Here is a 24,430-nt window from a genome sequence, read left to right on the forward strand (position 1 = left end):
CAGGCTTAGGCAAAAGATGAAGCATATGTACGGATAACTGGAAGAATAGTTTGGTGAAGAAAAATATGAATAAGAACAGAAGCAATCACTTAAAACTCTTAAAACACATTTTCAGGACACTTTTGTATTTACATTTTCATAATGTGCCACCAGATTCGTAATGCAGTACCATGAAATAAAAAAACAGTAGCTTTTTAGATGCATTCACCTTTTCTTTCCTATTTTCTGCATTCTGTAAGATACTTAAAACTTTACACAAAGGCTTGACTAAATAAGCTTACTTGTTCACTATAATGTCTAACAACTCTCTTCATCAGTTGATCTCTCTTGTAGAACTGATACTTAATTTCAAAGAAAGCAAGTCTGAAAGACAAGTAATCACACATTAGTTATACATACCTTTCCTCCTAAATAGTTCTCTTTTTCCTTCAGATAATACTGAAGCCCTATTCTCTTAAAAAGGAGCCTAAATCCCATCTTCTCTCCATTGCTCCCTTTCCCCAAAGGCTGTACACATGTATACTAGAGTCAGCAAAGTTTAAAAATGGAACCAATTATTAAATGTATAGTAGCTTTATTCAAAATGCAAAAAAATACATTTATTAGCTTACTTGAAAATAAGATCATCCACATCTGTTAGAGTAGCTCCAATACTTTTCAGTAGCAAATTCAGAGAATGGATGGCTATCATTTCTTCCCCCTTATCTGATGCTTCTTCACCAGAAGCCAGAGACAGACTCAAATGCAACTGTCAAGACAGAATTAGTAGAGCAAGACAAATCAAGACAAAAGACACACACCAGACAGGTTGTATGGTGGACATGTAAACAAACCAGTGGTGAAACAGTGGTAATTGTATTTTTACTCACTTTGAGGAAATGTACAATTTCAAATGTGCTTGAACTCACAATGGTATTACTTTGATAACATATATATTTATTTATATTTCCATACAGAGAAGTGCCAAATTGCCCTAGAATTTTAACTTTTGTTATCTTTACATGTGTAAACTCCTGTATAAGCAATGAGAGATATAACATGTTAAATAGGTGGAGCTTAATTCCCAGTACAGGTTAAATTTTAAACTCTGATTTACTTAACTAGCTTGTATGTATTTTTGCAACTAGTCAACTCTTTTGGGAAAATTCATGAACTTCAGAGAACTGCCTTTAACACTGTAAAATAGGATTTTTTAGTGTTGATAAGACACTTATTTTAAAAGAAATCCATACACTTTTCTTAAGGGTGGAGAAGGCAATGGAAAATTATTTTTCTTTTCCCTTGTTCATCACCATAAGCAATATTGCTCCCTTCTACTCACTTACAAGAGGGCATAGCAGTTAACCTGTATGATTTGACTTTTTCAAGATTCCCAACTTTTTTTTTTTTTTTAAAGGCCACGCATCCATTTCCATGGTCTTTCCACTATCCAGTGGTTTAGAATATTGAGATAAGTCACTGAAATAAGGTGAAAAAAAACTGGAGAGAAAAAGAAGCCCCTTCCTACACTTACCAGGCAGCATGTCTAGACGTTTCAAATAAAGATGCAAGAGAGACTTAAAATTATAAATGTTTCTTAACAACTTGAACCAGACTAGCTAGAGGATTATGTTAAAATATCACAACAGTGTCTTGTTCCTCTAGTGTTTTCCCTGGCTTCACATTCTTATTAGTGTATAAGCATAACCATATCAGAAAAAAAATCTGAGAATCTAAGTGTACCCTAACAGATATCTAGTGAAATAAGTAAAAAGCTGGAAAAAATGCCAGAACTTACTCATCTGTGTTGGGGTTTTTGTCTGTCTTTTATACATTCAGTGAAAATGAAAGGAAAGTAAGTAATTTTTGTCCTCTAATTTCTTATTCAACCTGATAGCCTTAGGGGAACATTCTGCTGTTTCAGAATAACATATAATTACTGACCATCTTTCTTCCTTTGCTCCAGAAAAATCTAACTGGTTCAAGAGAGACATGAAAACAAGCCCATGAAAGTGTTTTTTATTATAATTTATCATACATTACTTGGATACCTTCAGGCCAGCATTTTATTTAGCTTTCCTCGTTATTATACCCATTGACTCTTCCCACTTAGCAATGGTTAAGGGTCTGTTTGTACTCATCAGCAACTAGCAAAGTTTTCCAACAAAGTATTAAGTTCTAGAGAACGTAAAAAAAACACCATTAGGAAGACAGCACGAAGCAATTACCCAGAAGGTTGATCTGAGGATGTATTTACTATAAGGAATTAAGAGATCATTGATATCAAGTGTTTTATTAACCAAAAGTATCCCTATTACATACCTTAATTGGAGAAATGTGAAAATGCTCAAAGAAGCTGAGCATTGACAGGTCTGTTAGGGAAGACTCCATTAGCTCAGTGTTAAGTGCATCGACATCTTGCTTAATTAATTTAGACTGGTTTTATTATAAAAAAAGAAAGAACAGAAGTTTATCTCATCAACATACATGTAATATAATATTATCATACATAAATATATGTAAACAATATAAATAATCAGCAGAAATAATCATAGTCAAATGTAATAAAACAGTTAGCTAACTAGTTAAACAGCCAACACCTCCAAAACTGGAAATAGACTAATTACTTTTGTGTACCAGATTATAACTGTACTAATACATTTCTTTAATCCAGGGTAAAACAAACAAACAAAAAACCCCACACAACAATTTCTGCCTGACTTTTCCATTTTATGCTATATCACTTGATATTCCCTTAAATTCCTCAATCGCTTAAGGTATCACATGTAAATTAATTTAGAAATTTTAGTAAAATAACTTCCTGAGGTTCTTTGCATTTTTGTATTTCCTCACAAAATTAGAATTTTTATACAGTACATCTGAATATACCATTTCTCAGAAAAAGAAACTGGCAAGAATGACTCTCCTATGCACACTAGAACCAACTGTGATCTTTCTGAATATTATCCACCTATGTAAGACTTAATTTAGAGCCAGGAAAATCTGTTCCTTCTGCTCTCTAAAGACAAAAGACACTACAGACTGACAATTAGAAGTCCATTCTATAAACCCTAACCTTATTTCATCTACCACCCTTAACACTTTGTAGCCACAGTTGAAACAATTGTGTCATCAATTAATAAAATATTAAATGAGCAGAAAACACACATACCCAAGTATCAGTTACTCAAACTTGTCAATTAGTAATGCTCACAGCCAATGCTTAACAGAAATACCAGTGCCTCACTGAAAATTATGTTACCATATCCCTTTATTCACTGTTGTCAAATTCAATATTCACTTATTTAAACTGAAATTTTCAGAAAATCACAACACTGTTACCATAAAGGCCCTGTTCTGGCAAAAATCAATTTCTCTGCTATGTTACCCTTTGTCTTTCAGCTTCTGGGTCTGTAGATGGAGTGAAAAGTTCACCAAGTGCTCCTAAAAATCCTTGATCAATTTTCAGTGCCATTTCCTGGATAAGAACCATGAAGTATCTAAAATAGGAAAAAACAAACAGTGTATACTTGTAGAAGTTAAACTTAAATATCACTTGCTTACCCTATGTAACTCAAGTTTTGTTAGGCAATGTTTCATATTACAATGTACAATATCAACTGTCTATTTACAGTTAGAAGGGCCTACCAGCCCCACAAAGCTACACATTACATTACTGTAGATTATTCATATCTTAACACTTCCAAAATTTACCTAAAAATATTAACCATCAAATATTTCTTATATTCTTACACTATGATTCCATGTGCTCCATAGATAACATCACCTAAACAACATATTTCTTCCTTTTATCCAACTGCCTCTCTCCAAAAGTCATATTACTGAATATTTATTTAATTATAATTCACCATCCTCAAATATTTTATCCACACTAGTTGGCTACACATATTTGCATGAGAAACCGTCAGGCTTTGTCTCATTTTTAGTATAAAAACTCAAGACACAGACATATCAACTAAAGAACATACATTTCACAATAGAACACACTGCATTGGGCTACATTAGATACTGTATGAACTGTTTGTTCTTAGAGCACCAAATAAACCCAGCACTGCACAGCAAACAGGCAGACATACAACTCTGATGTTGTAGTACAAAAGGGAAATAATTCTGATTAGTAAAGAGTTTGAATAACAGTCCGTTCACATAGTCAGTCCTTACTTTCTATAAGTAATTTTCTTTTAAGAATGATGTTTTTCCACTGGAGATGTTTAAAAACTCAACCCAAAGTCAAGAGTTGTTTGGGTAAGAAAACATGAACTTTAAAACAAGGTTCACTTCTAAAATGTGTTAAATCTCTAAAATTGTATTACAACACACCATTAAACTCACTTGAATTGCAGTACTTTGCTGTATTCATTGAATCTAGTGATGACGCTGATGTCAATGAAGGGTTTTGGTTCTAAAGAGAAAAAAAACAATCTAAGTATATGTAAAAAATAAATTGCCAAGTTACTACTTTCAGGGCTGAATAAATCTGATATTACTAAAAGGTTTCTCTCACCTGAATCCAAAGAAATTGACTTGGGAGGGGCTACAGGGTGAAACACAACAGGAAACATCGATCCTGGTAATTGATTATCAACCTAAAAAATTATTGCATAATTACAGGAATATTCTTAAGACACAATAGTCAAAGACTATTTCCTATTTAGAAGGCTTGAGAAACTTGTTTATAGACTGCGTTCAAGAAGAACATAATTCTTATTTTGGGGAAAGGAGAGAAGAGGAAGAGGATTACTCTGGTATTTGGTATTTTGGAATGTTACCTATTTAGTTATAAAAGGTCAGGTGGTTGCACAAGGGATGCTTACACAGGTTCACACTCACAAAGATTCATTTATAGGGTCTGCAGCTGAATGCATACATTGACTGTAATAGTGAAAACTACCTTCAGGCAAAAATAAAAACAAAATGCGAGAGATAAAAGGAAAGAGGAAACTCTTCCCCACCAGCTGGTCAGGAAAAGCATCAGGGTCCTCAACGAATGCCCTCCCCTCTGGGGGACTCTGAAGTATAGCAAATGAAGATGACAGTGACGATGATTTCTCACCATTATTTTCCTCTATCTCACTAGTACCTGCTCAAGCATTCTACTGGTTAATTTAGCAACATTATTAGTACTGACTGGAGTATGCTAATCAGGTGCAAGTGTTGCACATTAATTCACTGTTAAGCTTACATGCAGGTATACTATTGCATACTGTTTTTGAGGATTTGTCTATTATCTACTTTCCATTAGACAGGCAGTTTTTGTACTAAAGATCTCTAAACGTCTAGATACACTCTCTAGAATAATGTTACATGACTGTATACAAACTATGGTAAACAAATTTTGAAAAAGGTTGAGGGTTTTGTTTGTTTTAAAACACCAAAACACCTCTCTTTAGAAATAAGCTTTCCATCATAGCACCCTGTTTTACTTTAACCCATAATTCTGTGGATTTTTTACTATACTACTTGCAAAATCCTGGGATGGCAGTTCTGCAGTACTTTTCCTTCAATGGAGCATTCATAGCACTTCTGCTACTCTGACATAGTGAACAGAGCACCACATATGTAAGATTTGGAGATACTTCTTCATATAAATTAATAAAATAAAAGCATTAAAATGTCTGTTTAGTTTACAGAACATGATGAGAGATGGTACCTGCAGCCAATATAATTGAGCCCGTAAGCTTCTTTGGTGAGGTGACTGTTTGAATTCAACCTGAATTCCTGAAAGGAAGTTGCGTCGGATGCTGCATCTGACTGGGAGACGCATTTCCATTGGAACCTTACTAAAATTCACCTGGAAATAGAAGAAAGCAGAGCTAACATATAGTTTAATTAGGGAAATAATAAAATGTTATGTTACTAGTAAACAGACCAGCAAATAAAACCTGCATTTTTCCTTATTTCATGATCACATGGCTACTGAATTACTCAATTATTCCAATTATCTGCATGGAAAGTAACAAAAACCACCAGTTAGTCTGATAAGCACATTACATTGCAACTTTAGTTGCCCCAAGCGGGAACCTCTGTGTCACCTTAGTAACTATTTCTTCATAAGTTATATATTACACTGGCATAATTAAAGATAATTTGCATGCAGCTGCCTACTTTCCCAGCTGATGCTTTTACCCTGATCCTGAAACATTAAACTTATGAGAAGCAAAATGGAAAAGCTCTCCTTTATTCCAAGTCAAATGTAATGACTTACAAGTTTTTGATACCATGTACTTTAAATGCACTACTGCAATGTATAAAACCTAAGCATTCATACAACTGAGGGTATATGTGTTTTCCAAATGAAAGGATGATATAGAAAACAAGCCTGATTATGGTACTACAAAATGCCTGTATTTTACTTACCTCTATTCCATGCATAAGTTTAATGTGATGAAATGGCTATGTATAATTAATGTCTGAAAAAGCTCAGGTAAATAAACTAATTTATTTCAAGAGCCTTTGAACACTATAGGATCCTTTATCATATCAAGTCATGGGAACTGCAGCTTATTAAGAAGCTAACCCCAAGATTTCCACAAAGAATTTAAGCTACGTCAATGAAAATATGGGTTCATAGCTAACATGCAGATACCAAGCAATCTTTTCTACCTCACAAAAGCAAAAATCTTTGAGATTTGTACTTCATAATACAAGTCTGGGGAATACTTCAATACTGCCTCAGTATTACCTCAATACAAAAATACCCTACGGTATAAAATGTGAAACTATTAAAAAAAAACTTGCTTTTTATTTGTGTTTCTCTTAATACAGCATCTATCCTTACTTAGCAAAACAGAAGTCCGTCTTAACTGTTGCACCGCTTAAACACTGATGCCTCTAAACATACCTCAATATTGCTGTCTAGTTTATGCCAACCTGGAGCTTGGAAAGCACTCTTACAAAGATACTTTTGATAAGCTTGTTCCAACAGGTTTATTTGCTTTTGATTAAATGGTTTCCACTTTTGCCTCGGTTTTAATTCCCAAACAACACCAGAACTGCAAGACAAATAACAAGGTTAACAATTTAATAGTACTTAAACCTTTCTTATGCATACAAAACATGTAAAAAAAAATCCTAATTTTTCAGGCTCAAAAACCCCTATTGTTTACTTTTTTTTTTAATAGAAGCTAAGCAAGCAGGCAGTTAAATCTTATTTATTCAAATTGCACATTAGGAATAAAGGCAGAATTTAATTTTACTTAAAAAGGTTTCACTTATATTAATTTCATTCCAAAGATGTCCCCTTCAAATCAACTATATTGCTAAAATTATAATACGCTGTCAAATTTTGATAATTCAAAGGAATATTTAAGCTTACATGTGCAATACCTAGTAATTCCTATGTAAGAGATTTCTTTTTTATTTTCATTGTTAACAAGAGAAAGTCCAAGACTATGGATTGACAAGTTTATTTCTTGATCAGGTTGCTCCAGCTCCTCTGCTTGTCGTGCTTTAGAAACTAATGCAACATCATCTGTGAAAAGTAGCACTCGTTGGCGTCCATCCAGGAAAGACACCCAGTGTATTTGAGTATTTGCATTGTAAGGGAATTGGCCACAATCATCCTGTAATGGGGGGGGGGAAAGTAAATAAGTAATTACAAGAGTAAATCCATGATGTAGCTGTATGTTTACAAGCAAGCAAGTTTACTGGCACACACCCAAACCAGAACTCAGTATTCTTCTTGTTTGTTGAGTTTACTGCATCATACTGATTCGGTGGCATCTTGTATCCCAACACTGGAAAGAAGTTAGGGGCTGGATTTTTTTTTTTTTTGCCTTTAGAAAAGTAGGCATTCCGGCAATATTTGTGGATGAGAAAAATATTGGAAATTATTAGAAAACAAAGGCCTTCACAGCAAAAGAAAAGACTTAGAATTGTAGGTGATGGGGGAAGAAGGCATTAAGTCATACACCACGAAACAGTAAAACCAGACAATGTTCTTCAAATGCCGATATTCCTTATTTGTTTATTTATGAGGTAAAATCAAGATAGTTAAAGCCCTTTTCTCAAAAGCCGAAAATAATCATGAATATAACCATAATTATATACTATGAAAATCAGTTTCAAACTTAAAACATTTTTAAATGTAAAAAATTTGACCCAAGAAAGTGCTTATACAGTGAAGCACACTGTAAATGGTTAACTCACAGTTCAGCTGTGAGAAACTACATCCATTCCCCATATAACTGAAACACAAACTTGCTTCCCTGTCCCTACTTTTAGCTACTAATATCTTCAGTTTTCTCATCTTAACTCTGTGCCTAGTCAACAGAAAAAACAAGCCACCTCTGAAGAATTCACAGTTTAGTAAAAGGTACAAGAGGTCTGCTATTTAGAGACAGACACATAGGACTTTATTTAGCCTACATTCCAGTTAAGTGAGAAAAATCTTCCTCCATCAACACTTGCTTCCCCATTCTTTAACAAAATACTTGCCCAGTCTTATCCTAGATTTATCTCTGCTTCCAGTTATAGTTTCCCTCTTTCCCCCATTCATTTTCCATCTTGATCATTGTTATTTTGCCCCCACTTCACACATTTTCCTCTTTTAATATTCCGTGAGTTACAAACACCAAAATAGCTCTTAGTGAGCAACTCAGAATTTTCTGCTCTATGCAAGCATTTCCCATAGGAAGCAAGAGTCACAGCAGTCAGGGGTTTTCTCCATCTTTAAGGAGATACTTAAGCCAAATGCAGCACTGCTGGACAATTGGTGAATTATTCATTCTCTGTACTATTTAGATATGTCCACAGCTCATACACTTGATCGTTCTTCTTTCATATCCAAGAAAACCATGCAGAAAATGCAGGCTGGATTTTCTGTCCAATCCTCTATTTGTATCAATCTGAACATCTAAAATCTTGCTACTTGAGAGTAGGCTCAAAAGTCTCTTACAGGACAAGACAGACGCAAGTTACTGAAGAAGCTTTCTCTCAGAGAATTTTAATCTTGTTATAGTCCTAGATTGGTTCAGCATTTACTTCTTCCTTTCTGAAATTTACCTTAAGTAGGTCATGTTCACCAAAATTCTGGGAGTAGCCCCAAGTCAATTTTCTTGTTTTAGTTGGATCTGTCCATGCAAACAGGCATACTTGCTTTGGTTTCAACTCCATTTCCTCTTGTAATCCACTGCAGGTTATAAGAAAAGGAGTAAAGTGACAGCATTCACTGGTTAAGACCACTGATTGAAGTAGTGCAAGCAGATGATGGTGCTATAGACTCCACCCCTCCAGCCTCCTGGGGTGAGGGGTTAAGGGCCTAGACTATCCATTCCAAACAAGTCCAGCTGTAGCTAGGCTTTTGGTGAACTAAGATCTATACTCCCACTTTTTTCTCTCCACTTTCTCAGACTATGACAACTGCTTAAAAGTAGAAAAAATACTTCATTAAAAAAACGCGATAAAGAAGTAGGTTTTTTGTATTTTTCAAGGTACCATAATGGTAAAAAGAGAACTACTATCTCCACAAAGGATATCCCCTGGTTAAACAACTAATGGCAAATTGTTTCTTTCACATACCTCTGTTTATATCTGAGAGAGTCCCACGAAGTATGGTTAACAATAAGAGCCGGAGCAGCTCCCTCATGGTAATCTGAGAAGCTTATAAGAGTAGAATGCTCAGAAACATTCACATCTACCAGTAGGCCCCCATTCTGGAGAGGAAGTTAGAAAGTTCAGTATTTGTTCTATGCATAAATTCAAGTTAGAACAGATTAAATTGTTATTTTTAGATCAGTCATTCACCGGCCTCTTAGAAATGAAAAAAGGAAATGTATTCTACATTATCTAGTAACGGTAAGCTCAAACACATTGGTCACTGGCTTAAGACAGACATCAGTAGCATCCACAAACTATCTGTTGATTTAACTTAATTAAAAAGTTATATTCAAAGTATAACATTTTTAAGAATTACTTCATTTGGCTAAGTTCAGTAAAAAGTATAGGCAAGCATTCCCTTCACTTTCTTCTACAAAACTTAAAGTTACATTTAAAAACTGACATTTCCTGCGCATTCCTTAAAAATCTGAAAGGCTACTCTAGACAAACACAGTAAAGTTATTGAAAGTATGACAAATATAGCAATAGTGTATTAACGAACTCATCACTGAGCAGAAAAGTTCTGTTGATTGAACCTCTGAACAAGTCATTATAAGTCTTTCTTCTAAGGGCTTTCAAGATGCTGCTTTCTTCCAGTGTATTTGCAAGATATTTCTGAGGTATATACAGCACAATTTTCTAATTTGCTTATACAAAGGAGGTACCTCATGCTTTCCCTTTTGGATAGTCTCTTCAGAAAGCTTTCTCAAATGCTTGTCTAGCGAGATAAATTCATGTTTTTGCTATGCTGTATGGAGAGGTGGGAGGTGACACATCTACCTTTGAAAAAGATGATCTTACAGATTCTCCAGCTCACATCAGAGGACTATGAGAAATTACGTTTAGTACTCTACACAGCAGTAGCAAAACCTCACTACATACGGGACTAGAAAGGATTCACTTGCAAAGCTGAACCATCTACTGTCTTAGAACAGTGAAGAAAACCGCCCACAACTCTAAGTGCATCAGCAGAACAAGAGATCATCGATGACGTCTTTTTCTTAAACATTTTTTCAAACTGCTTCAGCAAACTTGGAGAGCTAGATTATCCTCACAGTCACTTGCATTGCAGCTAATTACGATAAGCATTATCTCCAAAGACTTGTCTGAACACACTACATTTATATACACATTCCCTAATGCCAGGCTAGGGTAAGTTCTGAAATAATTAAGATTTTACTAATTGAACAATAAATTGTTTTAGCCATGAACTGTGTCTCCAACATGTATTAGCTTAACAACAAAAAATACATTCTACTTTAGGATAACTATTTAAACAAACTGAAGGCACCTAAGAAATACCCTCTGCAAAAGAACAGATGTTAGAGGCCTAATATACCATTTTTAATTTAATAGCAATAGAGTTGTTCAGCTTCCTATAGGCTTGTCAAAACTAAATCAACTTGACCACACAGCTATGAAAACATTAACAACATTGCAAACTTGATTCACAACGTTTTTTATGTAACAGAACTGAAGTGCAGTGCACCAACACCTTAAGGCACAAGACTTCAATCTTGATGATCTTGCAGACTCAAGCTTTCCTAAGGTCAGCACCATAAGGCTAAAATGGAGTACTAAGAACAGACCACACAAAGCCAGTCTCACCAGTTCTTCCAGCCTCAGCAGAGTACCATTATCCTGGGCATGAAACAGGAATGGTTTGGATGAGCTTTCATAGCCAACTACTCTTACACAAAGTTCACCAGATGAGTTTTCAGGCCAAAATGGAAGACACTGTAAAACAAGAAATATGAATGACTTTAACAGTTCATGTATGTTCAATATAGTAAGCCAGCAAAACAGTCTTGTGTGACTAACACTATTTCCAATGCCTTAGTTCTTACCTCAGTATCGACTCTTGAACATCTCATCTACATTTCATAAATTACCTAAATTGAAGGACTTGATTAGTTTACCAAAATACACAACCCAATGCTGTTCAAGTTGCCCCAAGATGCAAAGTATCCACGGCATGCCATCACAAGTGACAGAGCTGCTATAAGAAAACTGCTTTTTCCTCAAGTGACAGCTAGAAACCAGTTGTTTGTCTACAATAACATCCAAAGGAAAAAAATCTCAAACATTACCTCTGAAGTCGAGATATAATTCCATTTATTAGTTGGAAAAGAACCATTAGGACCGATTTCTCCAACTTCTAGTTCCAAAGAAGATTTGTTTGCTATTGTGTAGAATGGAGTGAACGTAACTATCCTGGTAAGATTAAAACTGCTCATTTTGATGCTAACTCCAACCTGTTGAACAAGGACAATTTGAGCAAACAATCAACAACAAGCTTAAGAGAAAAGTCAGGATGGAAAAAAAAAAAACAACAAACCCTACATTACTGTAATTACAAAGGCTAGCACACAACACTCCTGTTCTGAACACCTGTAATAAAAGAACCAAACAGCATGCAGTAAAATCAGAGAACTATGCAACACAATTAAAACAATAGTAAAGAGACAGTTTAGATGTACTGTTTTGCAGCTGTAGCATTTGTGAGGAAAATCCTACAGGAATCCCTCTACACTAAATGAGGACAACCTAAAATAATCGTATCATCAGAGATTAGTTAAAGAGTATATGGAAACACAACTCCCCACATATCTGCATATTATTATAAAATGTATTCTTTATTCTGCTTAGTTGTGGAAATGTTGTCTTAGACAAGGCTGCTGAGCTGAGTGAAGATCTAAACATTTGCAAACAATTATGTACTTTTGACTGTGAACTCTTACCTCCACTGTACGAGTTCACTATTGTATTTTTGAACAGCCTAGTACTACACATTTGTTACAGAAACCACACATTTATTAATTACACTGAAACTTCTGTTGGTGAAACTATTTTTCACCAGATGCAGACCTGAATAGCTGGGGCATAGAAGTTATTACTCTAGATGTTAAATATTTCCATGATTTAAAAGCAGTGTAAGTAGTGAGAATTAAAGAGAAGAAGTAGGCAAGCCAAACGAACACCAAGAGCGCTCCACAAAACACAGAAACCTATCTTACCAGATAATCCATGTTATTAGCTGAACACCTGACACATCCATAGCTTCCTACAGTATCAAGGGAAAAGCTACTGGACCAAGTGCTAGTTGAAATACATAACTGGATCTACACACAAGAAAAGAAAAGAAAAGAAAAACAAGTAAAGTACTTCATAAATTCATTTTAATTCTGAAGTTCATGCATTATGGAGTGCAATTATGTCATGTTGCAGTATAGAGATGACACTTAAGTGCTTTTAAAACCTTCTATAAGTTAAGATAAGCTTAAGCATGTAGTATCACTATTTGTACTCTGATTTATTACTCTGTGCCTGAATTCCAGGAAAGATGTTACAGTAAAAGGTAGCAAAATAGAGGAGCCCTTATTGACTCATGTTCATGACAGCACACACATAGATGGGGAAAAAAGCTACAATTTTGTGGTGCGTCACAAACTTGAAGAGAGGAGAGGAAATAATCAAAAGAACACCTTGTCAAAACTTTTTCTTCAACCATTTCTTGAACTATTGTTGGGTGAAAAAAAGATATCTAAAAGTAAAGAAGGGCCACTTCAGAAAAAATCCTCTACTACAGTACTCTTCGTTTGACCATGCAAATATCACATCAAAACAAAATCAGAACATGTTTAACATACCACAGAACATTTACATTGTGCATTTTAAATATCAAATTAGCTAGCTGAGTAAAACACAAGTCTGTGATTTGTCTTTGTTCAGTGGAAAATGCCTGCACAGGAAGATTCAGAGCAGCCTTCGTTTTGTTTATAAAGGGAGTCCACACTCTGAATTTACATTAAATTCCCCTCCCTGAGAAAACAGTTTTCTGGTAGGGCACCCACTGAATTTTCAGGACCTAACCACTCTATACCATCACCCAGCTTCTGGCTGGGATGAAAGTTAGCCGATGGGATGCAGTGCAAGACCTGGAAAAAGTTGCAATAGACTTTTTGTCTACCTGCCTTCCCTTCTACTTAGTCCAAAAAGTATAATTAACAAGAAGAAAGCAGCAGCCTATAGATTTAAATGCTATTAAATGCTATTAAAAAATTTCTTAGACAAAATGTGTGTGTGTGTTCCCCCCCACTCCAGAACAGGATTTTAAAACACCACCACAACCACTGCCTAAAATAAGCATACCTTATTTTTACTAAAAATAGTTTTCTTTTTAAAGGAGAACAAAACAATGTCTCTGTAGTCTGCTGGATGCTTCACATGAGTGTCTTCAGCTCGATACTGGAGAATACGGGAAGTCTTGTTGATTATCCAGTAAGGACTGAAAACAGACAAGATCATACGGCTTCCAATTCGCCTGGTATGTATGTAAATATCCACTGTCATCACTGTCGCAGAATGGGATGTGAAACACACACAAAAAAATTCAGGCATCCCATCACTAATTTTAAGATGCCCATTCCAGTCTTTGCCTTGATATTTTATCAACACAAGCTCCATTATTTCACCATTGATTCTTGAATGAAAAACATCTGCAGCACTCCCTTCCATCAACTCACGGGCTTCTGCTGTTCCCTGTAGCAAAATTAAAAGAGGCAAATTAAGTTTTTAATACATAAAATTTAGGTATTCAAAAACCAGGATTTTATCCTTCTCTTGCAGGATGCACATTTCAGATATTTCAGTACCACATGTCCCAGTGTCCAATCACTTTCATTTGAGCCTGATCCTATGAATAATTTGAGATCAATTGCACTTTTCTTACAGGACAGTAAAGACTGCTTAATTCTGGATTTCAGGAAGGCAAACTAGTTCCAGTGTATCCCCTGACTCTGTTCCCTCCCTCCCTCCTCCATGATTTCCAATGGATTTTGGCAATGAGTTCTTATTCATATACTTACAATACTGAGTGCAACACTGAATTGGACTGTGCTGCAAACATACAGCCAGGACATTTCATGTTAAAGAGCACCAAAGGCAGAAAGCCGGCAGCTGTGCCATATTGTTTGGTAGCACAGCTTTCTTCAGGCAGTAACATCCCGCAACAGCTTTCCTACTTTTTACTGAGAATCAGTGTATTTTACTGTATTGAACAGTGAGTCGCCAGGCTTGATTAGTCAAGGAATGTGAAGACAATAAGCACATAACCATCTACAGGTACAGTGACTTCAGAAATAGATTTGAATTACTAGTTTCTGGCTCCTCAAATCAAGGTAATGGTACTCTGTTCTACATTCTGTCACTCTGAGTACTGAAGTACAGTGAAGGTAAGGAAAACTGGAAATAATGCCATTAGGATGTTGGACAGAAGTGAAAGAAAGTTCTAAATGAATGCCACAGCCAGTTATGCGAGTAGGACAAAACAGAACAAACTAGGATGATAGTTCTAAATCCTTACACCTTGTCTATTTATTAAAATCACTCAGCTTTCATGAAAACACTGAAAGAAGAGGAAAAAAGTCGGCACAGCATCCCACAAATAAATCTTCCAATTTGTGCAAGGGAGACTTCACAATAGCCCTCAGTAAAGAATCAGTGTCAGAATGGAGAGAAGTTGTTGTCTACATAGAAGAAAAGCTCCAGAAATCTCGGATGCTTTTTCTTATGCCTCTCCCTGTGAAATAAAAGATACCTTGCAAAACACACACAGGATCTCAGAAGAATGCAAAAGAGAAAGACCAATCCAGTACAGGATTCATATGTAAGGAGCAAGGCAGAACTGGCCACATACACCCAAACTAAAAACAATTAATCCCCAAAACTCCCAGAATCAATGCATCAGCTGACTCACTCATTTACAATAGAAAATATAAAAAACAACATTCATTATCTTCCGCACTACATTCACCTCCATGTCTAAGTAAATATAGTCTTACTTAAAATCAAGCAAAGGATTTACAAAAAAACCCCATAAAATAACTTACCTCAAGTAAATATCTCAAGGAGTATGGTAGAAGATTCCTCACAGTCAGTGTAGGGTAAAGGTGGATAATGTAGGCAGGATCCCACTCCCCTCCACAAGTTGAAATAAAATTTAGTTCATCAGGTACAGCTGTTGAGCTGACTATTAGAGGCAAGAAATTTGTCTCGGTGGCTGGGCACTGTAACAAGCACTTTACTTCACTGCTCCTATGTAGTTCTTCCCTCCAGGCAATGTAAGTCGTGGACTCTTTAAACTGACCTTCTAACATTCCTGTTGGTCGAACATATAGATGACACCTATGGGAAGAAGACAGGTAATGGCACACAATAGCTTCACATTGACAGCTAACTTCACACATTTTAAAGTATATGCAAACATTCTGAAGGGCTTTTGCAGCACACTAATTACCTAATAAAGGTAGCATTTGGGGTTTTTAGCCCAGGCAGGAAGAGTTCCAAGTGCAAATTTAAGCTTCCACACTAATGCTGTATTTGTGCATCAGTCTCACAAAGATTAGCCCTACAGAACAGAAAAACTGTTACCTGTATGAATGTAAAGGAACATGAAATTCCTCTTCTGGCTTGGATATGCCAATTGGCTCTAGCGACTTGGAGTCTCTAGCCAGTTTATAGATCATAAATGGGATTGAGAAATGGTTCTTGATCTAGGATCAAAATGCATAATTTTCATTACATTTCTACGGTACAAATTTCTAAAGGAAGAAGTATGAATAGCAACAAGAAAAAAACAACATTAGTAGATTTAATTAAAACTCCTCTGGAGAACAGACTTCTATGCATCTTAGTAAGAAATACAACTCTGAAGGAGAACAATGTGCAGGCATATGAGAAAACTACATTACTTTTAAGTTCCATGAATTGAAAAACATGCTTAAAATGCTAAGTCACATAAAAAGTACATATTCCAACCTCAATGTTGAAGATATTAGAAATCCAAAAGTTAAAAGTAAAACCCAAATCCTTCATTTATCAGGATGACACATACACACAGAATACAGATAAAAACTCATGTAACAAATAGAGTAAAATACTTCATCATTTGCCTTTAAGTGACTTTTTGGAAGAGCATGATCTCAAAAAATGCATTAAGGAAAAAAAGCAAAGTCACTCAGAGAAGAGCACTGCTTTCAGGCTTTTGGTTTCTTCGGGTGTTTTTTTTTTTTACCTGCAGAGGAGATCGTACAGTAATAACTTTATTTCCTTCTGTAGCATCTATCTGTACAATGATCGAGTCTGAACAATCAACAAGAAGGTTTGTAATGTTGTACAGTCGTCGACCTGGTTTGGCTATGGGAACCGTAACCACTTCTTTATATCCTTGAAGTTCTAATTCATAAAAATATACAAAAGTCTTAATTAGGCAAAACAAATCACATTACCATTTTCTATTTGAACAATACTTTAGCTTCTTCCCTAAACTCCACAACAACCAGGATCAAAGCACTCTCTGGCAAAACCACCTTGAAATGATATTTGAGCACCACCGAAAGAAAGCTTTAAGGTCGGAATACTCTTGAAGACCATAACTTTAGATTATGATTTATCCATAGCACAATAAATACACCAAACAGTAAACAAAGGTATTTATTGGGCGAGTTAACAAAATGCAACACGGAACATGATCTTTGTATCGTGGTCAAGTACTTGATATGGGATGGGATGGAAAGGAAAAAACCCAGAAGATAACGTATTAGTAGTTATTATATCTTATTTTCCTAGGAGTATTTTCTGGCAAAGCTAAAAACACAGAAAAATCATAACTGCTCTCAAGTAACTGGGTAACTACAGAAAGCTGAATGGTATGAAAAATGAAGATCCTGTTTAACAGGAGTTGGAATCCACAGGCCTATGTCCCAGGGGTCTGTAAGACTGTCTATCAATGACTCTACTAGAATGTCTTCCATTTCTTCCAAAGAGGGAGAAAAAATATTGTACTTTTCACTCTCTGAAAAATTGGAGAGAAGGAATTTTACATCTCTTTAAGAAGTCCAGTAGCTGGTTTAATTGTTTTTTTTTAATTGCCATCAGTATTCAAAATTAGTTTCAACACAATGTACTTCACCTGAATTTTGACCACACTGAATTTAACCATGTTGACTCCCTCATGTTCCCATTTTCAATATGTCATAACACACAGTGCTCTCTAGCATAATACCTAAATTTAAAGAGAAGATGGAGCTTTCTTGTCGATACAATGCAGACAACTTTCCTCGTTGGGGCGCTTCAAAAACAGAGTATTCCAGTTCCATGTTCTGACCAATTTCTACATCGTTCATGTTTTCTTTTTCAACTGAACCAACTATCCGAAAATTGGAGCTAGGAAACACTTTGAAAGGAACACCTAGGGCATTTTTCACTACGAAAGGTGCTGTCTCTTTAAAGGAATAGTCAAACGTGGATGCAGTCCCTTCCGAAAATGCCTGTAATTAACAAGATAAATAATACGTCACACAAATAGCCACAATAAGATATATATAAAGGCTTTAAAAGACAGTTCCCAGCAACTAGCATTTTACAGAAAGAAGAAAAAAATATATATATATACCAATACCTATGCTTTGTATAGTAGTACTTCAGGGAACTCAAGGTTACTTCCAGAAAATTTCATTATTATTCTGTGATTTGCAGCAAATGTTGATGCTATGATAAGCATTTATGCTCCTCATAGGAAATTTTTTACAGTTGTTGGGTTGTAAGAGAAAAATAAGTTCTGGGACACACAAGTCCCAAGCACATTCACCATGTACATACTTCATATTCAACCACAAGTTATGCTTACAAACATTTGTTTGATTATACAAAAGCCGTGGTAACTGACTGCCAATATAGACTTAGAGTACAAGCAAATACTAACTTAGAGAACTGTTGCTCATTTAGAATTAAAAAAATAAATAGGCATAACTCACGTTCTGTAAAAATAGCTTGATTCAGTAACCAGAATTTCTTCCCCCCCCCCCCCCGTAAAAAAGGGGGGAATAAAAGCCTAGGACGTTCGTAAGTACACTTACTATCACAAGAAAAACAGGGAAAAAATATTTTTAATGTACGGGACATTCCACTTCTACAGTTTGAAGGCCAATCCTAAAATGCACACTTTTCTTAGTATTCTATTAAGTAGGTAAAATAGAAGGGAAGTAAATTTCTCCTTTAATATTTCAGAAGTATTGTAGGAAATAGTTGTGTTTATTGGAGGGTTTTATTTTCATTCAGCCTGCTTGTAGGCTTAAGTCCTGCATAAGCACATTTGTTCTTTTAACACAGAAATAGCTTCTTTCAAAAGCTAGCACCACCTTTTTGCTAACTCTAAAGGACTAAGAGTAAAACTCCTCAGCCCTGCCAGATAACATTTGTCAGGGCTGCAGAACAGTCATTGGCTTGTGACAGGCAGCACCGAAAGTTCTTTAAAAATAAAATCAGAACTTCCTACAGAACCACATAATTTGGCACCGTTTGCCTGTTAGGACTACCTTGGCTAAATTACTGAAAACAGCAAGACAACATTTGGATATTGTTATATTCATTGTATCCTTCGAAGAGATGTTAACTGCAGTTTGTGGCTCAGGAAGAACAATGAAATCATCCCCAGGCATCAAACTTCTCTCTTGGACAGGGTTAGTCTTCATCTAGAACAAAAATTTCATTAGCCAATTATGAACATGTAGATTACTTTCTCCTATGTTAAAACAAGAAAAAACTTGACCTACATCTGACACTTTCACCAAGCAAAGGAAAACCTGCTTTACCTTGTAAATCTCAGACACTTTACACAAACACAGACATTTTATACCAACATTGAAGGCAAGCAAGTTATTTTCTTTCCTCCCTGTATGTGTGGTTACATGCTACATTTTCCCATGCACTCGACAATTAACATCATTCAGAAAAGCTTTGAGATGTCTAAAGATTGATTTTTTTTTTCCATGTGAAATTGCACAGCTCCCTCAAAGCAACAACATTCAAAAGGTCAATGTTCCGTCACACAAAACTTTTAAGAAATAGCTGTCTATTCAAACTATTTCACATAGTTTCAAGTATGTTCACATACTTCCAGCTTTAAACTCCATTGCTTCTTTCCTCCTTCATTTCGTTCAATAAGCGGCTCCCACACTGCATAGGTTTCATTGTAATAATGAATCTAAAGACAGAATCAAAATTACATAAGGCATCTAAAAACAAAGGACTGACTTCCTTCCAATAGCATTTAGTACGAAAAACATTAGTAAGAAAACAATCAATCTTCATTTCACATTTTGGAGGTCTAGCATTGCCTTCTAATGGTTTCAAAAATTAATACACAGAAGTGTAATATATCATACCTTTTTCCTAAGTGACATCGTTTTTGAAGAACCGACTACCTGGCTTGCTTTTAGAGCAACCAGACAGCCTGGTAGTTCCATATCTTTTTAACATCTTCACTTAATGTAATGCAGTCTCTAACCTCTCCTACACTGTTTGAGAGAATGTCTTTGAGATCAGAACTGCCACAGAAAATGCCACAAGTACCTCATTGTACTATGAAATAACAACTAGTATGAGCAAACTTTAGTCTGAATCTGGTCCACTGAACAATTCATCTAACTCATAGCCTACGCCAAGTTTTCACTTCCCTTCAGCCACTGCAAATCTGAATAGCAGTTGTGGACCAAATAGTTCTGAATGCTCCCTTTCAGCTGTCTTCCTCATCCCTCCCCACTTCCGGAACCACAGTGCCTTCCCCCAGTTATATATGATCTTCTGTACTCCATTATGATATGCACATCTAGCAATAAAAGAAGGCTACTTGTATATTCAGTACAGAACGAAGTATGAGGCACATCTGGTAAACTGACGAAATATGACTAAGACGTAGTTAACCTATTGCACGGAGCATCTGTTGTATGAAATTTTAACATGCTGCCTCCATAGGAGACTTATACTACCTGGGAATTTACCGTATCTCAGGGAAAAGGGTTGCAATAGGGGGCAAAACAAATATGGTGTGATTACAATCCAAGGTGCAGAGAAGATATTGAGAAATGAGTATAACTTCAATCTTATCAATAAACAGAATGCTAGAGAAACACAAAAAGGTGGGCAATAAGAGTTAAATGTGAATATTCAACTAAGCCAAGCTCATTGTTCATACAGCAAGAAGTGAATATGCAAAAATAGAGAAATAGAGAGGACTAGATTATTCCACAGTAGCAATTGCCATTAAAATCTACTATTGATTGCAAAGTTTCTGTAAAAACCACATTATGCTTAGTCATACTTGCCTGACTACTAAAAAAATCCTAAGAGCATTACCGTTTAAACCTAATAATAATTTAGCACATAGAAAGTGTACTGAAAAGTTACTCGAACAATATGAAGCGTGCAGAAGTGTTTTAAACTGCTAACAATTTGATTCTACATACCTCCAGTGACATATCAGCAGTGACCTCCATCAGCGAGGACCAGTTTTTAAGGACACCTGAAAACACAGATTCTACTAACAATAAAGGGACAGTACGATGTCCCAGACCACATTCCAAAGTGATCTGAACTGATTTCACTGCAATGTCAAATTTCTCTTGTTTCAGAACATGTTCACGGTCCTTAAAAGTTTCTGTTGCTTCTGTGGCTACATCAACACCAAGAAACCAAGCACTGCACTGATCTATAGGCTTCACTTGCCACAAATTCTCAGAAACTTCAGTTGCTGCTCCAGAATCCTCCTCTGCTGTTTTGGGTTTTATGGCAGCCATAATGGTCATCACAGTATTCAGAATTATTGGTGAGATCTTGAACAAAGAAAAAAAAAATCCTTTATAGCTCAAAACATTTTAAAACTGATTAACATAAAAAATACATGATAAATGGAAATGGCAAATAACTCTTGGGTTCTTCATACAGGTACACAGCATTAAAGACCCTTATAAGAGATGTAACTTAAATCCCAAGATAAAGAAACACAATCTTTTCGTGGATCTCGTCTTATTTTCCTTTCCTACAAAATTTCCCAATTCCTCCCTCACAATCCCACAGGCTCAAGAACAAAATTCTCACACTGGAATTTCACTTTTACAGATATGCAGTACTCCCATAACAGCAGTCAATATCAACCTTTTCCCTACTACATTGTAAAATATGAATTTATTTTTAAGATCTTTGAGGTGTTCAGAAAAGCATGTTTGCAGAGTTATGTACACCACCACTTCAATTAACAGTACAATACATTTGTCAAAAGCTTTATGCTTTCGAAACAATGTACTACTATTGCTTACACTCTAAGCCTTCACCACTGACCACCTTTTCAGATCACATATTCAAATTTGTGAACATTTTATAGGAGAATCAGCAAATTACATTCAGAAAGACCTCTACTACAAACACAATTATTAATTTACCTATTAAGAACAAGGTATTTCACATTGTATGTAATTCTGGAAATCATGTTTTAACAGCCTTAAATTTACATGCACTTGTACATATGCTCCTGCTTACAAGTCTCTCTGAAGAGAAAAATTGTGATGGTGGCGGTAGGGGGAAGGGTTGTTTCATAAATTTGGAATAAACTTATAGGAGAAATCCTAGTATCTGAAGTATTTAAATTAGTCCTTTTTTGCCAAGAGATTGCCAAAACAAGGAACATGCGATGTTTTTTTTCCAACACAGCTCTAAAACGGATAAATGCCTATTTCTGGAACTGAACTAATGGGGAAAATGGAAATTTTAAATAGCAATAAGTAAATTAAAAAAAACTAAGCTAAAGCTTAAGAGACACACCTGTTCTTTCAAAGACAGTTTTAATAATCTTACCTTTATAGTAAGTTCTTCTATTGTTACTACCACAGTTTGTAACCCTGAGACATGCATCATATTTTCCATGACCAAAGAACACGGCCGTAACACCTGAGTGAAAAATATAATTTGATTATTAAGGTAACTCCTGGAATCTAAACTTTTCAAATGGTCTTGTATTTTTTAATCCCGTAGGCCAAAGGGATGCTGATCCCATAAAATAACAACACATTTCAGAGTAACAGCATTCTTTCCATAGCATTACTGTGCTTCATTCCAGCATCCAAATTTGCACAAGAGCAATTTTGTACTGGAAGATTAGAAGTTAGTGAAACAAAAGCTCTTGACATAAAGCTTAAAAAACAGACAAAACAAAAACCCAAAACACACACAGACTAATGATATAGTTTCAAAAGCCCTAAATCCTTAAGAAAACTAAATGCATAAGGAAAGATACCATGTGCAAGATGAACCACACAGGCTACCCTTGTGGTTCAATGCTTCCTGCCAGGAGTATGTAGATGAAGTTCCAGACAATATGTTAATCAGCATACTCTACTACAACAAGTAAACTGACAGGCAGTAAACAAAGTTGCAGAGAGATATTCTTAGTCTTCAAAACCCCTCATACAATTTCTTCACTAAGAAACTTTTAATTTACAAATGCACTACACAGGTTTTAGACAGGGCTCTATGTGATGAAGTCTTGCACCTACTGATAAAAGATTCTCCTTTAAATGGCATACCACAGATGCCCAGTCCCCTCCTATCTTCATAATAATCAATGATATGAAAACTGGCTTTTCTGAGTGCTATGGACATGCCAACTAAAGGACACGCCTGCCAACAGTTTTCGTTACAAAAAACAAGTTTTCTTACCGTAGTAACACTCTTGTCTTTTTTTTGTTTGAGAAAGGCACAGGCCAACACTTTGAAGCCCTTCACTTGAGCAGTCATCCTTTGTGCAATCTTTCCAGATGTCAGAGAAAAGTCACATTGGAAGGAAACTTTTAAGGCAGGGGCATCAGCATTGGTCAAATTAGCAACAAATACTATTTCTGGATCCATGATCACAGCTTTTACTGTCATATTTGGTCGTACAGATATTTCTGTGAAAATAAGTAAAAAAAACCCTTCAATATAAAAGGTTTGAAAGCATTATTATGTACATAATACCTAAACAAAGCATAAAAATTGCTATATAATTTTAGAGGTACAAACTTAACAAAAAATGTCTCAATTTTTACAGGAATACTTTGCTGAAACTGAATATCACAGTGTCCACAAATCAGCAGCAAACTGGTCAGAAGTTTCATTTTGAAGAAATTTTTTGTTTCAATATGGTAAAAAGACAGTATTAGCTCTACAAACTGTAGTCAACCTAAGCACTGGCTCTACAAAGCTGGATGGTGCATTTCTTCCCCCTCTCTGGGATGATCTACGAACTCGGGAAGTCTCACTAGGCCTTAGCATAAGTGTAATGAGTTGGGAGGTTAAGCATCCCTTGACTGTACCAGGAACTCTTGCATGGCTAAGACAGGGAGCTGCATTTACTGTACCAATGACTCCTGTTGCCTGGTGGAGGCTGGCGATAGGAGTAGGGAAAATTAGTCATTTCCTGACAACTTTGGGATATATCTCAGTCCTCTCCTAACATCCCATATCTGAATCTTAAGTCATTCTCTGACAGACTTGGAGCCTTCCTTATCTGAATTTTAACTCACGTGAAACAGTACCAGTGCTACTGGAATCCCAGTAATTTGCTGATGACTAAAGCCAATCATCTCGCAAACCTATAAACAGCGGTACTAAGTGAGACCATTTGAGCTCTCCTGGACAGCAGCAGGCTGCGACCAGCATCTCCCTCTGAGTGGGATGCCTCTCAGAGCTCACAAACTCTTCAGCTGCAAAGATCAGAGGTCTGACGCTGAAAGCCGACAAGACTCAGGCTGATACTCTTCGCTCCTTGAGGCTCAACCCTTCGCCGGTTGAGAAAGATGTTGAAGCATTTGACATGAATATTTTCACTGATGCCTCTTTTATTTGCTTATGTATATCTCCATGTCTTTCTGCATGTGTGTGTGTACTAACCCAAATATTCTATAGCAAGTATATTACAAATATTGCTTTTCAATTCTATACTTAAATCACTGTCGTGAAC

At 35.9% G+C, this 24,430-nt stretch overlaps 1 protein-coding gene across 7 annotated transcripts in view; it reads right to left on the minus strand.

Moving 5' to 3' along the window:
• The window catches only part of VPS13C (vacuolar protein sorting 13 homolog C), a 106,619-nt gene that overhangs the window by 18,325 nt on the left and 63,864 nt on the right, over nt 1–24,430 (minus strand). For 6 of the 7 annotated variants that reach the window (XM_075045478.1, XM_075045475.1, XM_075045476.1 and 3 more), the window contains 24 exons: nt 23,149–23,378; nt 22,288–22,380; nt 20,904–21,269; nt 19,553–19,642; nt 18,975–19,130; nt 17,663–17,927; nt 16,673–16,833; nt 16,030–16,151; nt 15,489–15,783; nt 13,750–14,139; nt 12,615–12,719; nt 11,688–11,852; nt 11,206–11,334; nt 9,520–9,653; nt 9,004–9,130; nt 7,327–7,562; nt 6,842–6,992; nt 5,651–5,791; nt 4,505–4,586; nt 4,333–4,402; nt 3,368–3,479; nt 2,302–2,415; nt 612–748; nt 282–363 (listed from right to left, as the gene is read on the minus strand). In XM_075045478.1, coding sequence (XP_074901579.1) covers nt 282–363; nt 612–748; nt 2,302–2,415; nt 3,368–3,479; nt 4,333–4,402; nt 4,505–4,586; nt 5,651–5,791; nt 6,842–6,992; nt 7,327–7,562; nt 9,004–9,130; nt 9,520–9,653; nt 11,206–11,334; nt 11,688–11,852; nt 12,615–12,719; nt 13,750–14,139; nt 15,489–15,783; nt 16,030–16,151; nt 16,673–16,833; nt 17,663–17,927; nt 18,975–19,130; nt 19,553–19,642; nt 20,904–21,269; nt 22,288–22,380; nt 23,149–23,378 — 3,953 coding nt within the window. Of the gene's footprint in view, nt 1–281; nt 364–611; nt 749–2,301; nt 2,416–3,367; nt 3,480–4,332; nt 4,403–4,504; nt 4,587–5,650; nt 5,792–6,841; nt 6,993–7,315; nt 7,563–9,003; nt 9,131–9,519; nt 9,654–11,205; nt 11,335–11,687; nt 11,853–12,614; nt 12,720–13,749; nt 14,140–15,488; nt 15,784–16,029; nt 16,152–16,672; nt 16,834–17,662; nt 17,928–18,974; nt 19,131–19,552; nt 19,643–20,903; nt 21,270–22,287; nt 22,381–23,148; nt 23,379–24,430 lie in introns of those variants that run through there. The other variant, XM_075045482.1, reaches the window with a different exon arrangement.

The sequence above is a fragment of the Buteo buteo genome, chromosome 13 (assembly GCF_964188355.1).
Source record: "Buteo buteo chromosome 13, bButBut1.hap1.1, whole genome shotgun sequence".
Taxonomy (NCBI): Eukaryota; Metazoa; Chordata; class Aves; order Accipitriformes; family Accipitridae; genus Buteo; species Buteo buteo.